Here is a 16378-nt window from a genome sequence, read left to right on the forward strand (position 1 = left end):
GTGGCACTAGAGCTCGAAGTGATGACGAATTTTCATTCGGATCCCTCCCTCTTTTTATTTTTCCCCATTTCCCACTGTTAGACAACAACAGGGCCCTCTCCTTCAGTCATCCTGACTCTTTACCTGTGCTGTGCTTGACAGGGCAGGGCACTGGAATCTTTGGGCTATCATAACCACAGGAGATGCTCTGCTTTCATAAAACTCTTCCCAGGAATAAGGAACTGTTTCCTGGAATAAAAGAGCAGCTTGTAAACATTCCTATTCAACTCAAGTTTGAGCAAAATCTGTTCTCAGTTCATGCAGCTTTTCTGTATTTTTCACTTGAGATTTTTCAGTGTTAAGTTGCCATCTTCTAGGAAAATATGCTATTGCTCAGATCCACACAAGTACCAGTTATCTCATTTCCCCAGAGCAGTAAATAATTATATGAGGACCTTTGGTTACCTGGAGAAAGATGGAAACTATCCCAGCTTCCAAGTCTGCTCCAGGCAGGCCAGCTTGAGGAAAAGGCAAATAACAGATACAGAGCAGGGGTACAACATTAGCCAAATCAATTAAAAATTGAAAAAATACTGAGGAACAAGGCATCAGGAAAGCCTTCCATTTAACCAGAAGAAGATCTAACACACAGCGTGGGGCAGGTTGTAGCAGGGTGCTCACCAGTCTCTCACAGGGCAGGGAGAGAAACGGGCACCCGCTGAGGCGGCCGCCATGAGGGGCCCCTCAGAAGGACCCTCACCCCTGCCAGGCCCATGGTGCCTTAGGTTTATCTAAAGGGTATTTTAGGTTTGTCTAAAGGGTACTTTAGGTGTGCCTAAAGCTGACACAGGTAGAAGCTTTCTAAACTAAACTCAACAGACTGTGTCTACAATACAAAGATATAAAATTTTGGGTAGTTTTTTACTGAGGTGGCCGCCATGAAGAGCCCCCCAGGATGGACCCCTCACCGCTGCTGGGCCCACAGTCCTTTAGGTTTGTCTGAAGCTGACGTAGGTAGGAACTTTCTAAATTAGACTAAACAGACTGTGTCTACAATACAAATATATAAAATTTTGGCTAGTTTTTAGTATATTTTTAGCTCCATAAAATTGTCACATTTTAACTAATAGAAAGTACATCTAAAGCTTCCATATAAAAAAATTAGTATTTTGGAACTTTTATTGAAAAACAGTATGACATATAAATCCAAAAGCTATAAAGAAGAGGAAAGCATAGACTTGCATTACCACATTAGCATAGATAATAATTTACAGCTCCCATGCAATGCTAACTGCTCGGTACCCCACTGCCCGAGCACAGTTTGTGTGAGCTGTACTCAGGGCATGCCAGGCACAGCTCCGGGGGAGCCTCACCGGTTAAAGCCAGCCCGGACCGCCGCAAATTAAATACGGAGCGCCAGACCCGGGCCCGGCCCGAGGCTCCTCCCCCAGCGCGAGCCCCGCCGGTGACGTCACGCGCCGCCGTTCTAGACCGTTCCAGCCCCGTGACGTCACGCGCGGCGTCATTCCAGAAGATTCGGCCGGGGCTCCTATAAAGGCTGCGGAAGAGGCGGAGCTGCCGGGATCGGCGAGCGGGTGGTGGCAGTGGCGGCGTTTTGTGCAGCGGAGTAACCGCAGCGGTGAGCGCGGGCCCTCGGCGGGGCGCTGGGCGGGATAAGCTGAGGGTAACTCCAGGGTAACGTGCCGCGTCCTCCCACAGGCACCCACCATGGTGAAGGAGACGGAGTACTACGACATCCTGCAGGTGAAGCCCAATGCCTCCTCCGAGGAGATCAAGCGCGCCTACCGCAAGCTGGCGCTGAAGTACCATCCCGACAAGAACCCCAGTGAGGGCGAGCGGGTACGTGGGGTCGGGGCCGGGGCTGGGCCGAGGCCTGCGGGCCACCCACCTACCCACCGTGAGGCAGCCGGGCTCCAGGCGACATTTACGGCCCTTGTGCGGGGTAGGCCCCGTCCGGCTCTCCGGCGGGCCGGGGCCGAGCCGGGCTCACCGCAGGCCCCGTCCGGCTCTCCGGCAGGCCGGGGCTGAGCCGGGCTCATCACTGGCGCCGCCAGGCCGCGCCATGGGCGGCCTTGCCGGGAGAACCGGAGGCTGGCGCAGGGCCGCCCGCGGGAGCACCGCGTGTCCCCCACAGCCAGGCCGTTGTTACAGCTAGTGTGCACTAAGTCCCAGCTCAAATTCTGCTTTGCCCTTTCTGGAGCGTATTGCCGGTGCGTGAAGGTTCCCCTACTTCCATATCTCTGTTTAGACATGTGAGGTTGGCAGCAGGCCTGTGGCAAAGGGGATGCAGCATTTCTTTTTTTTTTTTGATGTGGCGCATACTAGTTTCCCTGTAGTTACGGTGGATGATCGTCCTTAGAGGAGCTGGTTAAAAGGCAAAGCTGGAAGGATTTCTAGTGTGCCAGTGGCCACTGTGCTGTCAGACATTTAAAAGGCTGGTAGTGGATCCAGCTGCCAGCGTTGTTGTGCTGGATGGGTTTTCTTCAGAGAAAAATGCTAATGCAGATGTCCAAGGTAACTATACCCGGGAAATCACTGGGCTGTACGTGGGTGGGCTGCTTACAAGGGAACTATTTTACATGCTATCAACACGGACCCGCACAGCTCCCTGTGTTGACTTGGATGATAAACGAGCACCACAGTTGGAGAACTAGGGAAAACATGAATGATGGGATTGTTTATCTAAAAGCTGGCTTACTAATACATTAATATAGGAATAGAAGGTCCATATTTACCTTATGTTAATCTCTAGAATACTAATTTATAGAACTCAAACAGTAGCATAGTTAAGGGAACCTTTCCTGCTTTTATTTTGGGCCTGCTTTTTTTGCTTACACCACTTTACATGGCCATGAGTAAATGAGATCTTAAAATTGAAGTGGTCATTCCAGTAATAGCAAATTCTTTTTAAAAATTCAGTTGGTGATCTTAGTAATAGGAAATTCTTCATAGCTATTTAAGAAAAATCCTTAATTGTTTTGATTTGTATCTAAGTCCTTGTGTTTGTGATGAGTAAGCAACACCCGTGTCTGGTCACATAAATCTCTGCTGTAGCTGGATGTACCAGCTCAGCAGGCATGGAGAATCCCTGTGTAGCTCTAGGCTGACTGGCACTGCTGTTGCCATGAGCAGTTGGGCACGTGCAGGACTTCAGGGATAGCACCATATTCCTTTCTAAATGGATTTTTTAGAGGTTATAATGGTTGTTGCAACTACCACAATCAGCAAAATGCAGTTGGTGTATACTTGTAAGGTATACTTGTAAGGATGTGACTGAATTAAGCCCACTTAAAACATGGGAGGAGGGGGGAGAGGGAGGAAAGGGGTGGTTTTCCTGGACAAAAGTGTGCTATTATGGCCTGTGACCCAGGGAGTTTCCTTTTGGAAACAAATGCTGCAAGAGGGTGTTGTAGTGGCTCGATCTGTAGATGGAGTTGTATATGAGAGGGCTACTTTTCCTTTTGGTCATAGTTGTTCAGAGCTTCTTTTTTCTTTTTAGTTTAAACTTATATCCCAGGCATATGAAGTTCTGTCGGACCCAAAGAAAAGGGACCTCTATGACCAGGGTGGGGAGCAGGCTATTAAAGAAGGAGGCCTGAGTGGCGGCAGCTTCTCTTCACCCATGGACATCTTTGACATGTTCTTTGGTGGTGGAGGCCGAATGAATAGAGAGAGAAGAGGTACACAGTTCTAAACAAGTTCTAGAAACTCTAACCATGCACTTAAGCATAAAACACCTGTGCTATGGTACTGCTGTTCTGCTGAGTGCACATAGTGTGGATATTACTTGTTGCAACAATAGAATAAGTAAACTATGATTTTTCTAGTTACTCTAGCATTAAGAGTCTAATAAAGTAGATAACGTGGCTTAGCCATAGCCATCTTTCTGCTAAGTTCTATTTATTTTTTGTTGAAGGGGGAATGGGTAGTCTGTAGGGGAGGGGGAAACATCAGTAAGTCAGCAAGTTTAGACCTGTTTAAGTTCCTTTTTTCCAAATCTGTGCCTCACTTGCTCATATGTTTTTGGGCAATTTGCTTCAAAGGACACCATCAACTTAAACTTCAGTAATTTTAAATACCATTAAAATATTTGGGAGAAATTACATGAAACTGAGTACAGTGTGCTACCAAAACCATGATACGATTTTTGTCCTTTCCAAGCCCAATGCCTGTTAAAGTAGCAAGTAGTAACTTGCTGTAAAATCACTGAAATGATGCTGTGAAGTGGCATGGAAATTCATAGGCAGGCATAAATAGCAACTTCTAAATTGACAGATCTGAAGCTGGTAGTGTCCTTGCATCTTGCTGTTTCAGTTAAGCCTATAAAATTAGGAGTAGGGATAGGGTGGCTTTGATGATGCTTTGCTTTAATTACAGCTCAACCTTTATGTTTGGAAATAAATGGGTGGAGCTTAGCCGAAGCTGATGGAATTGCACATGCTTTTAAGGGGGCTGAGTTGTGTTCAAAGTTTGGAATGAACTCTGCATTTCTTCAGTAAGACTGTGCATGAACATTTATCTTCACAAAAGCTGAACAAGTATTAATATTTTCCTTTTTTTCTCTGAAGGCAAAAATGTGGTGCACCAGTTAGGTGTATCTCTTGAAGACCTCTATAATGGCATTACAAGGAAACTGGCACTGCAAAAGAATGTTATTTGTGCAAAGTGTGAAGGTAAAAAAAACACAAGTAGTGGTTTCAAATCCCTCTTCAAGTTGTTTGTATGGCTTGTCTGAGGCTGAGAAGAAAGTCTGAAGGTTTTCTTACTTTTCTGTGTCTTCATTCTTTGCCTGATCCCTGAAAGTCTGCCAGGGTATTTAATTCTTACATTTATCCAAAAATAAGTCTCTCGACAGTGTTACAAAGTGATTGTTCTAATGGCAAACTAAAACTCACTGTGAGTTGCAGTTAGGGGTACCCAAATTAAAATTATCTTCACCCAGAACTTGGATGTAAAGGTTTATTCTGTAAAACTTCTTTAATTGCTGTGGGTGGAAGCCTAGCTTGTGTTATGCTACTAATTTTACAGTTACTAAGTACTCCCTAGACTGGTCCTCTTTGAGGTAAATTTTAATAAGGTCTTACATCTTAGTACTCTGTTAAATATTTCATAAGCAGATTCTTTTCCAAGTATTAATGGAATGTTTATGTCTTGAATTTGGTATGCTGACAGTTCCTTGGAAACCAGGAGTTACTGGGGGGTGGGGCAGAGGCTAATACAATAAGCTGTATAAACATTTTGTTTGTAGAAACCTCCAGCTTGTGGGCTATGTTTTGTGATGGCAGCTAAATTCCATTACTGAACTACTCTTAAGTTACCCTTACCATGCTCTTGAAGTCAGTGAGTTCCAGCCTGACTACTGTAATTATTTGAGACTGAGATGGAATTTAATTCTTTTGTCAAAGGTTATGGCGGAAAGAGAGGGGCAGTAGAAAAATGCCCTGTGTGTAAAGGAAGAGGGATGCAAGTTATAGTTCAGCAGATTGGACCTGGCATGGTGCAGCAAATCCAAACTGTGTGCCCAGAATGCAAAGGCCAAGGTGAAAGAATAAATCCAAAAGACAGATGTGACAACTGCAATGGCTGTAAGGTTGTAAGAGAGAAAAAGATCATAGAAGTTCATGTTGATAAAGGTAAGAACTGTGTATTTGTATTGGTTCTCAAATAATAGTCAATAATAGTCTATAGGTCTGCAGAGAATAAATGGGTTTCTTTTTCCAGGTATGAAAGATGGTCAGAAGATAGTATTTCATGGAGAAGGTGACCAGGAGCCTGATTTGGAGCCTGGTGATGTTATAATTGTGCTTGACCAAAAGGATCACAGTGTCTTTCAGAGACGAGGGCATGACTTAATCACAAAAATGAGAATTCAACTCTCAGAGGCTTTATGTGGTTTCAGAAAGACAATTGAAACTCTGGACAACCGAGTTCTTGTCATATCTACTAGGCCAGGTAGGTTGTTAAGAGTACTAATACTATGCAAACTAATTGGTTTAATTATACCTGGACTGGAGTTTTGGGGGAGATTGTTCTGTTTGGGTTGGGTTTTTTCCTCACCAGATGATGCAACAGCTTCATGAGGCAGTCACTTAACCTAGCTGGTTCTTTGTTGTTGTTACTCTTTCTAAAACATGCAGAGTTATACCTAAAGCTGTCAAATACCTCTTAATAAACCTCAGCCCCAGCTGGTGGATAGCCAGAAAGATATTTAAGAGGAAAGAATCTTAATTGTACTAAAGTGTCTGTTCATTCAGCCTGAAGGCTGTGCCACGAAAAGCTGGTTTCTCTTATAGCAGGGGAAATAGTCTAAATGGCCTTAGCTGTGTACAGCTTGGGTTTAGGTCTTTGCTGTGAGCTGATTACAATCTCCCTGAGTGCCATGAGAACCCAATGCCCAGCCCTGCCTCGTGTGGCTGTGAAATGCCCATCCCATCACAGCAGCCCACTTACAGCTCTTGCCTCCATAGGTGAAGTGATAAAACATGGGGACCTAAAATGTATTTACAATGAAGGGATGCCTGTCTACAAATCTCCAATGGACAAAGGCAGCCTGATCATACAGTTTTTGGTAAGCTGCATGCTTTTCTGTAGCCAATATACTCATGTTTACACATGAATAAATACTCATTTTAAAAAATATGTGAAATTGTAGGTCCAGTTTCCAGAGCACTACTGGCTCCCAAGGGAGAAACTGTCTCTGCTGGAGGCTCTGCTTCCTTCCCGAGAAGATGTTATGGTTACAGATGAGATGGATCAGGTAGACCTTGAAGATTTTGATCCAAATGAGCAAACCTACCGTAACAGTGCAGGAGAAGCATATGAAGAAGATGAGGAGGGTCCAAGAACAGGAGTACAATGTCAGGCATCTTAAAGCAAGGTGGAGCGGATGTCATCTAAGATGTAAATTTTCACAATGAAAACTGCATGGCTGTAATAGCCACTGCTTGTGGTTTTTGTGTTCAGCAAATTGAGTTGCTGCGCTGTCAGTATCACCTTTTTGTAACTAATTTATATTGTGTTCTTGTAGTCTTTCTATATAAAGCAAATGTCATACAGCTGAGAACCAAGTTGGTATGAATTTTCCTTGCTGTGAAGGTTCTCAATTTATTCACCTGTGCTATTTCTATAAGACTTTGGCAATATCAATAGAGGCTAAGTGGAGTGTCTTATGTAAATACTTTCATACTGGAAAATTAATTTCATAGAATAAAGCATAGCAGAATAACTTCTAATAAATAGTACTTCACCTTTTTTTGTGCTTCTCTTGTACTTTCTAAGCCATTCTGGAACCCCCTTTATTTAAACAAGTTCTTCTAAGCTCAGACTCCTGTCATCTAGTCTAGATTATTTGTGTTAGCTGCACCACTCAGCTGTCTCATTTTGTATTTCAGAAGCATTTTGTGCATGCCCTCCTCTCTGCCTCTTAGCCCTCTTCCTGTGTTTTGTGGGTTTACAGTAGCATTCCTTCAGCTGCCTGTGTGTGACCCAAGGTTACAAGCTGTCCTCTAATGTGTTACATACAAGTAAATACTTGCAAATAAAAGTTTGACCTTTCAGAAGCTCAAGCTTTGTATTTCAGCCTTCCTAGAAAGGGTTTTTACTTCCTCCTAGGCATTGTATACTTGTGCCTTAACTAAAATGAATAAACCAAAACCACTTGCACTGGGTATACTGCTGCTGTTTTGTAACATACATGCTCCCACAGTACAGCGACCCCATTAAAGCTTTTTTCCATTTTACCTATTTGCTGGTAGTGTTTGTATTAAGTCAGGGTTAGAAACAAATGGTTCCCTTTAGTGAAATAAAACCATGATGAATGATCTGTGTCCGTGTACCACACAATTGTTGAAACAGGTGTTCAGCTTAAGTGATCCTCTTGCACTCACTAGCAGCAGGACAAGCTGGGCTGTCATTTCCCATATCTATAACACAGCCTCAGTCATTTTCCTTTTGCTAAAATAAGCTGCTGTAACACTTCGGCCATGCTTTCCAGCTCTGGTCTATTTATGTTTAAAGGCAGAGGTGATTAACTGAGCAGTACTTCACCCATGACTACCTATTTCCAAAAATACTTTTTCCCCAAGAATTAGACACAAGGACTTGGAGCTGTAGCTTTTATTTTAAAAAAGTAAGACTTTCTCTTGTGCTAAGCAAAATCAGAATTAGATTTGGTTTTGCAGATCAGTATGAATGCTTTTATCATAGTAAAAAATGACACAGAACAGTAGCAGTCCCTTGAAACTGCTACAAGAGATTTACTGAAGCATCTGAGTCAAGACATTTACACTGGACAGTCATAAATATGAATTTCTTGGTCATCACCAACAGACACAATTTTGGACCCACTTCCATTGTATTTCACTCCCCAAACCTGTAAATAAGACATATGCAAATTTATCCAGAGAGCACAAAGATAAAGAATCTTTGCAGCAGTAATATTTATTACAAGCAGTAGAGGAAAGATTATTGAAAAGTCACCTAATTAGAACTGGTGTAGTTGTGGCTTCTGCTTCACCAGCAGCTGAGGCCGCCGAAGCAGAGCAGGACACTGCCCTCTAGGAGCCTGCCGAGCTCCTGCACCACTCCCACTGACTGTGCCTTACCCAGCCACAGATACTCGGGCAGGGCTGAAAGGTGCTCGCCCCAGTTTGCATAAACAACCCAAGCATCCTCACTCCTGCCCATCCTGCAGCCCTTGCTGAAAAGAGTACTTTTCAGTGCAGGAAAGGAAGAGAGGAAGTATTTGTCATGCAGACTGAGACCATGACAGACTGAAGAACAGAACCAGGTTTATCCTTGAGCTCTTTCAGAGAACCATTTACCTACCAGTACAAAACTTAGAAAAATTCAGGTCACTCTGATCTAAGACAGTTCCACAAGCTCTGACCTGACACCCATCTCCATCAGAAGGACATCAGGAAGAGTGAAGGCTCCCCAGCACGTTCATGTGAAATGCAGAATGGGTGTGTTGACAACTGCATGGTTTGGGTAATCTTGGATGCTATTTTGCATTAGTACCCAAACCCAGCATTCCCAGTAACTAACACATCTCTGTCTGCCACAGACTGAATGAGATCATACACAACAGCTAAACAACAGGGGAAAGAAACCCCCACAACTATAGGTAACTGAAAAGAAGGTTACCAGCAAGAAAGTACTACAGAAGAAAACATTCAAATAAAATCTGAAAGAATATCCTTTGTTTCTTGTTCAGTGGTCCATTAAAATAAAACACTGTTCTGTTTATCACCTAACATTTGGCCAAAGAGTAAATGGGTAGAAACCTAACTCCTCTCACAGGTTGCTATCACTGAACAATAAAGTAAAACCCCCCAGTATTACAGACACTGAAGGAGGAAAAACTCCCAGGTTTCCAGGCTGCTTTCAAGCATCTGTTTAAGTAATTCCATCCTTTTAAATAAGTATTTCCACCCTTACACATGCTGTGTTAGTCACAGAAATAAGTAAAACCAGAGAGAAAGGTAACAGAGTCTGGTGAGACTTAGGCCCCTCAGGATTACCTTTTTTGGGCCTGAAAAATGTTAATGACTTGGAAGAGAACAGCATATACACCTGGGAGTACTAGTTCAATATTAAGTGCTAAATAATCACAACTTTTAAAATTTCACTATAGCAGGCTAAAGCTGCATTATTGCAAGCCTGGAGCTGCAGCACCAAGGTGAAGCAGAAATGTGCTCAACTACACAAGCTCTCCTGGGAACGTGGTGACTCAGGGAATAGCAGCCATACCTGATCTTGGTGATCAAAAAAAGTATGGACGCAGGTCCTCGTTCCAGCATCCCAAACCTTCACACTTTTATCAGATGAACTGAAAGAAAAATAACACTGATTAATGTTTAAATTAATGTATTAACTAAAGTTTAATGCAAACATTAAAGTTCTCATATGGTAGACGTAAGAAACCCTCTTTCACCCATCAAATACAGGGATGAAGTAGCAAATGACTGCATCTTCTGCTAGGTTCCACTACCTTTAAAATAAATTTACTGTTCCAACATCTGCAATGTGAAAACGAAGACTCCCATTTTGGCCAAAAAATTGTTTGAGGCAAGTTCTTTGGATAAGGAAATTCCTATTACATATACTTGGTCCCCCAGCTGCCTCAGCTGTTTTAAGAATTAATACTAAAATTCAAGTAGATTAATGTACTACTACTTTAGGTTGTAATTCTTGATTCAAGAGCAATTTTTCAGCTATTTAGAATCAAGCTGCTGTTCTCTTAGGTGTTTTTCACTTGTCAGGAACTACACTGCAATGGGAAGACTTACTCTGTAAAATGCTCTCACTACAGCTGGTATCACATCACAGATTGGCTCGAGCCTTTAAATTTTTATGTTATTTCATTACAGATCCCACTGCAATTTGTACACTTTTTTTTTCCAGTAATAATCAAAAACAATTAAAAAACCTCAGTACCTGGAAACAAAATGGGTATCATCGGGACAAAATGCTACATTTAAAACCCAGGATCCGTGACCACTTAATGTGCCAGCCAAGTTTGCATGTTGCCTGTGGAAAGAACACGTTAGCATTTGCTTTGTGAATTCCAGGGAAAAAGCAACAGGAATATACCCTAGCTAGTGCAATCAAGAATGGTTCCATGGAAGGTGACTTCTGGACATCTGTTCACCCAAGCTGAACTGGTGCTACAGCAGATTCTGGTTTTCCATTTCAAATAGTTAACATAAAAAGAAGTCACTAAGAAGATGGACTGGAGGAGAAAGAGTTTCACCAGAGCCAAAGCAATGCAGGTTTAGAAGGTGAAGACCACTGAAGCAGGGCCATTTCCTCCCCAGGGTCTTCCAAGGTATTGCAAGATGCAACAGAAATAGGTCATAAATATAATTTCCTGTGTACAGAACAGATGTTTAGGAGAGGTGAACACAAGCTCACAGGATAGATACACAGAAGAATAAGCTTACTGCCTACAGGCAAATAAGAGGAAAGTAATTTGTTTTCAATTTACAGCTTTCTTCTTTCAAAAACTATCTAAGGATGTAGTATTTTACGATTTAAGATTATTTATCACATAAAAAGTCACCAAAAGCCGAAAGGAATTCTGGAGAGTGGAGGGTTAGCTCTATGCTTCACAGTATCAGCCACTCACACATCGTAGATTTTGATGTATCCATCATCGGAGGCGGTGACGAGCAGCTGGGAGTCAGGGGAGAAGGTCAGCGAGCGGATGGGCATGGCATGGCCTGCAGGGACAGGGACACAGGGCAGGGCTGGCACTGCTCCCACTGACACAGCGCCCAGCCAGCTGCAACAGCTCTGCCTGCTCACACACAGCAGCCTCTGAAGCCTCCTTCTCTCCAGAGGCTTCTTCACACAAGGGAAAACGAAACAGCAATTCTCAACTGTGAATGTTAAGGCATGTCTGCAACACAAAGACTAACTAGTTTCTTTCAGCTGTGCATCTCTGTTAGAAATCATGTCATATTTTATAGTATGATTTAAGTGATTGGAGTTTTGGTTACAACTGGGCAGAAACTACATGAACATTAAAAGCCCATTTATCTGTTAGAAAAAAAAATGCATGTGTTCTACAACATAAAATGTTCAGTTACTTTTTAGACTAGCAAAAAATTGCTTTAGAACAAATAACACAAGAAAAAGAAAAATCATGTGCAAGGCAGCACATTTGGCTTGGCTTCATTCCCTTGTACTTTTCTGCAATACAAGGAGCTCCAATTTAAGAATTTAGTTAAGCATTACTGACTGTATCTTTTAAAAAAGGCATTTATGATGCAAACATGAGTTTACAGTTTGCCTCTAATATTTTAAGTGGTTTAGGTTAAAGCACATCAAATAACTAAATACTGTCTAATGGACAAATATATCAACTCACTTTTGCCATGGTTGTTGTAGCTTATTCTGACTTGCATTATATCCTTTAATTTTGTCAGAAATGACAAATATCCTTTAATTTTGTCACAATTAGGTACTGCAAATAACCAAAGCATACCTTCTAGCGTATGCAGAAGCTTTCCAGTTGCAATATCAAAAATATTGATAATGCCATCTATTGCTCCACTGGCCAAGTATTTTCCATCTGGACTCTGTAATAAAACACAAAAAGAGTGATTCAACATCTGTGTGTATTTATGCTGTGTAAGCCCTGACATTCCCTTGGCAACTTTTCACAAACAGTAATCTATGCAAGATACCTGGGCTCCAAAAATCCTGAAGGCTACAAACAAGATCCAAATATATTTTCCAGATGTGCAGGGGGAAATGTCAAACAATTTGTATTTGGAACTATGGCTGTCACCTAATATTATTGCAGAGATAAACTGATAGATGGAAACAAAAATACCGATTTACAACATATTACAGCAATAGCAATTTCTCATAAGGAATTATGTGCTTCTTACATATGCAATGCTAAGGATGAACTTCCCTCTGGTGTCTAGAGAATATTCTTTCTTTCCAGTTTCAACACCGAAAATATTTACTTTCCCCACGTGACTTCCTGTTGCAAGGTACTGGGAATCAGGTGAAAAAGCCAGGGACCAAGCATCAACTGTATTAAAAAATAAAAACCAGTTAGCTGGATCCTGTTCCTGTGTCAGTCCTCTATGCATCTGCTTAGGTGTGTAACCCCCTAAGAATGTACAAGCTCATCAAGTCACCCCTTCTATGTAACTAATGGAGCATATCTTGAGCTATTTACTTACATTTAGTAAAAGATTACATTTCTAGTAAGACCCTGACCTTATGAGACCCTCATGTAATGTTAAATTTAGAATTTAAGACTGCATCAGTTGAGTGGAAATTCTTACTTTTTTCCCAGAACCAAAAGACTGAAACTACTGAAAAAAGCAACACAAGTATGTAGCAAAGCACAGAAGATGAAAGTACAGGAGAAATGCAGACAAATGTAAGACAGATAACATTCCTGCAACTGAATGTAAAAACCCACCATTTTTCATAGCAGTGCAATGTATTTATCTGGCACAAGGTAATTTACAGATTTTTTTTCTAAAAGTTAAATATTAATTGCCTAAAACACTGCAAGATTATTCTTAAATTCGTGAGTCCCAGTGGACTCATGAAATACTTGGAATAAGACCTTGGGCCCTGAATTCCAGCTTGGAGAACATCAGCATTGTTACCATTGATAGCTGTTTTGGCTTGCTTGCTCAGGACTGGACATGCTGGATAAAAAAGGATCAGATGCAAGGCTCAAATGCACTGCAGTGTTATGAAGAACATTCAGAGCTCCTTTGTAAATCCATCTGAATAAGCACTTGAATTATTTCTTCCAAATATCCCTTTACCAATGCATGTGTAAGAGAAGCTTCTGCTTTATGCATACAGCAAAATGCCTACTATGTGTACCTGAGAAAGCACAAGTAGTGTGTAAAAATAAATGTAAAATTGTCTGATGCTGCTTTGTGTCGAGTTCATAAAACCTTAAAGACTTCTGCAAATATAGGAAAGATTAAACTCCCCAAAGACCTCAGGTACCCCAAGCCCTCAGTATCTGCCAGGAAAAGTCACAGTGTTCCCCTGCAGAGCCAGCTCAGCACTGGTGTCTTACCAGGACCAGCATCTATGGACTTGATCTGCTTGCCAGTCTCCAAGTCCCAGAGGCGAATGTGGGCGTCCAGGGAGCTGGAGGCTGCGATGGCACCCGTGTGGCTGATGTCCACTGACACCACCCCCAGCTGGTGCCCCTCCAGAGTCCACTGCAGATCCAGCTTTTCATCGTTCCTGCCGTGCAGGGAAAGAAAAGCCTTGTTGGGAACATCTCCAGCCTCACACAAAACAAACAATCCACATTCCTCCCTGAAGGCCTGCACACAAACTCTCTGTACTTAAAGAACTGACAAATCAATAATTTATCATATTCCAGCCAAGCAGTTTGGAAGACATCTCACCAAAAAATGTCCATCACACCCCAGTCTGTGGGTGCTCCCAGAGCTGTCCTGTGAGCTCAGCACAAAGTACCATGACTGACATCTTCACAGTCACCCCACCCAAGTTAAACCCACCACTGAAGTGAAGCACATCCTTCACACTGCTTTGCCTAAGAGACAGTAACTCCTTTGCAAAAGCACACTTCCATAAGGATTATCAGGATCTTTTTTTCAATAAAAAAGGAAGATGTAATTTCCTCTTTCTCACTATTCCCATTATTTCCTTCACAATACACATCTCCAAATGCACTGTCTCATTAAAAGATGCATTTCTCATTCTTCGGTTTAGAAGTACATTAAGTATTCTCTGAAATACATTTTCAAAAGGATTCTCTTTTTTTTTTTTAATGAAAGCACACCACTCCAAGAGAAAGCACACACCAATGGAGATAAACTTGCTCAAAGAAGCAGCTCTATGTGCCATTCCTCTAACATCCCTGCAGATTGTGGAAATTCAAGGCTGCTCCACACGGACCATTTCTAAGGCCTAACACAGATTAACATGGGGCACTTACCACTTCCAGACCTTTACCAGATCATCCAAAGAGCCAGAGATCACTGTTTCAGAACCATCATTTTTATTTTTGCCCCAAGCAACTGACCAAATGGCATCATCATGAGCTAAAAGAGAATATAAGCACATTAATTTAAAAATAAGAATTTTATTTTGATAGAAGATCACAACTGGTTTTGGTAATGCTGAACTGGCTAGCTGCAATGTGGCAATAGACCCTGCCTTGCTCCTCAGGTCTATGGAGCGCTCTGAGAGCCTTGTCACTGTCTTCTTTGTTCCAAAATATGCAATGCGTTGTGTGAGCAGCGTCAATGCCGAAAAAACAGCACAGCTACCTGTGAGTTACTCAGATTTATGCCCAATATACACACAGCCAGGTCTCCTCACAAGGATACCTGCCATTATCAACTTTATATCACCCCAGAACACCAACACTGCTCAATACCCGTTAGCGTTTGCTCACCTTGCTCTTGCTTGAAGAGAATACCGTACTAGAAAGAAAAAATAATTAATATTACACATGAGCAGCCTATACACATATATATACATACACAGACACACACCTCAAGCCAGCAATTAGCTCAGCTAACGCTGTGTTTTTAATTACCTGTGTGGTCATGTCTTTCTGAAAACAATCCCGAGGGGAGCGCGCCCACAGCAGCCGGACACAGCTCCCGCCGCCGTCGCGCCGTGATGACCTCGGTACCACCGAGAGCGCCACTCCCCGCGCCCTCCGGCCCCGCGCCTCTGCCGCCGCCCTGTGGCCGGGAGGGACAGCCGGACACGTCCCGCCGGTGGAAACGGCCCCGCGTCCTGCCCGTCAGCGCCCTCGGGGACAGCGGCACTGAGCCCCGGCTCTGTGTCCTGCCCGTCAGCGTCCTCAGGGAGAGGGGGACCGAGCCCCGGCTCTGTGTCCTGCCCGTCAGCGCCCTCGGGGACTGCGGCACCGAGTCCCCGGCCCCGCGTCCCGCACTGGCGTCCCACAGTTTACTTCTTCATCTCCGCCTCTCACTTATCCCTTCCCGCTCACCCACAGGCCAGGCGGGCGCGGGGCCGGCGCCATCGCTGTGGGCAGCCCTCAGATGCGGGGTGTGTGGCAGCGGTGGCAGCGGTGCTGCCATAGCAGTGCTGGTGTGAGCTGTGGGGTGCGGTCAGGGCCGCCGGCCCAGCCGTGTAGAAGCTCCTGAGGGAAGGCTGGGCCGGCTGCCACTTGTCTGAGGTGTGCAGGAGGCGAGGGGCAGGCCGAGCACAGCACTGCCCGACCCCGCGCTCCTTGGGCTGCAGCACTGCCCATGGCTCCTGCCACGGCACAGAAGGCTTTAACTTCACAGAATCACGGAGTCATTAAGGTTGGAAGGGGCCTGCAAGATGATCAAATCCAGCCTAAGTTGACCACTTTGTCAACCAGGCCAGAGCACGAAGTGCCACAGCTGATCATTGCTTGAACACTTCAGGGATGGTGATTCCACCACCTCCCTGGGCAGCTCATTTCAATGCCTGACCACCTTTTCTGTGAAGAAATTCTTCCTGATGTCCAGCCTGACCCTCCTTTGACACAACTTGTGGCTGTTTCTCTGGTCATGTCACTTGTTTCCTGGGAGAAGAGCCTGATCCCCACCCAGCTTCTGTCAGGGAATTACAGAGAGTGAGAAGGTCCCCCCAAGCCTCCTCCAGGCTGAGCCCGCACAGGGCCCTCAGCCACTCCTTGTGCTCCAGAAAGGAAGTTTCCCTGCTAATCATCTGTGTCAGATCCAAAAAAAAAAAAGGTATGACTTCTCTTTTGGAAGCTAAAGTTTCTCAAGTCGCTGTCTCTGCTTGAGTTAAAAGTGCAAAAAATGTCAGAATTTAAGTTCAGGAGAATTAATCAGATTCCCTGAGGTTTAAAACTAAAGACAAAGGATCAGTGGTCTTTCACAGC

The 16378-nt window shown here is 43.6% G+C and overlaps 2 protein-coding genes across 2 annotated transcripts; one reads left to right on the forward strand and one right to left on the reverse strand.

The window, feature by feature from the left end:
• The first annotated feature begins 1459 nt into the window (after window positions 1–1459).
• Window positions 1460–7251, forward strand: DNAJA4 (DnaJ heat shock protein family (Hsp40) member A4). The gene is made up of 8 exons (XM_005487804.4): window positions 1460–1618; window positions 1699–1839; window positions 3500–3680; window positions 4569–4673; window positions 5406–5633; window positions 5722–5952; window positions 6468–6568; window positions 6653–7251. The coding sequence occupies exons 2-8, from the start codon at window positions 1708–1710 to the stop codon at window positions 6869–6871; spliced, it is 1197 nt and encodes a 398-aa protein (XP_005487861.1). The 5' UTR covers window positions 1460–1618; window positions 1699–1707; the 3' UTR covers window positions 6872–7251.
• SKIC8 (SKI8 subunit of superkiller complex) lies at window positions 6659–15175 on the reverse strand. Its single transcript, XM_005487803.3, has 10 exons — window positions 15068–15175; window positions 14924–14951; window positions 14462–14567; window positions 13568–13740; window positions 12399–12547; window positions 11990–12083; window positions 11129–11222; window positions 10438–10530; window positions 9751–9829; window positions 6659–8371 (listed from the first exon to the last, which is right to left on the reverse strand). The coding sequence occupies exons 1-10, from the start codon at window positions 15077–15079 to the stop codon at window positions 8282–8284; spliced, it is 918 nt and encodes a 305-aa protein (XP_005487860.1). The 5' UTR covers window positions 15080–15175; the 3' UTR covers window positions 6659–8281.
• Window positions 15176–16378: the final 1203 nt, after the last annotated feature.

This window comes from Zonotrichia albicollis, chromosome 11 (assembly GCF_047830755.1).
Source record: "Zonotrichia albicollis isolate bZonAlb1 chromosome 11, bZonAlb1.hap1, whole genome shotgun sequence".
Taxonomy (NCBI): domain Eukaryota; kingdom Metazoa; phylum Chordata; class Aves; order Passeriformes; family Passerellidae; genus Zonotrichia; species Zonotrichia albicollis.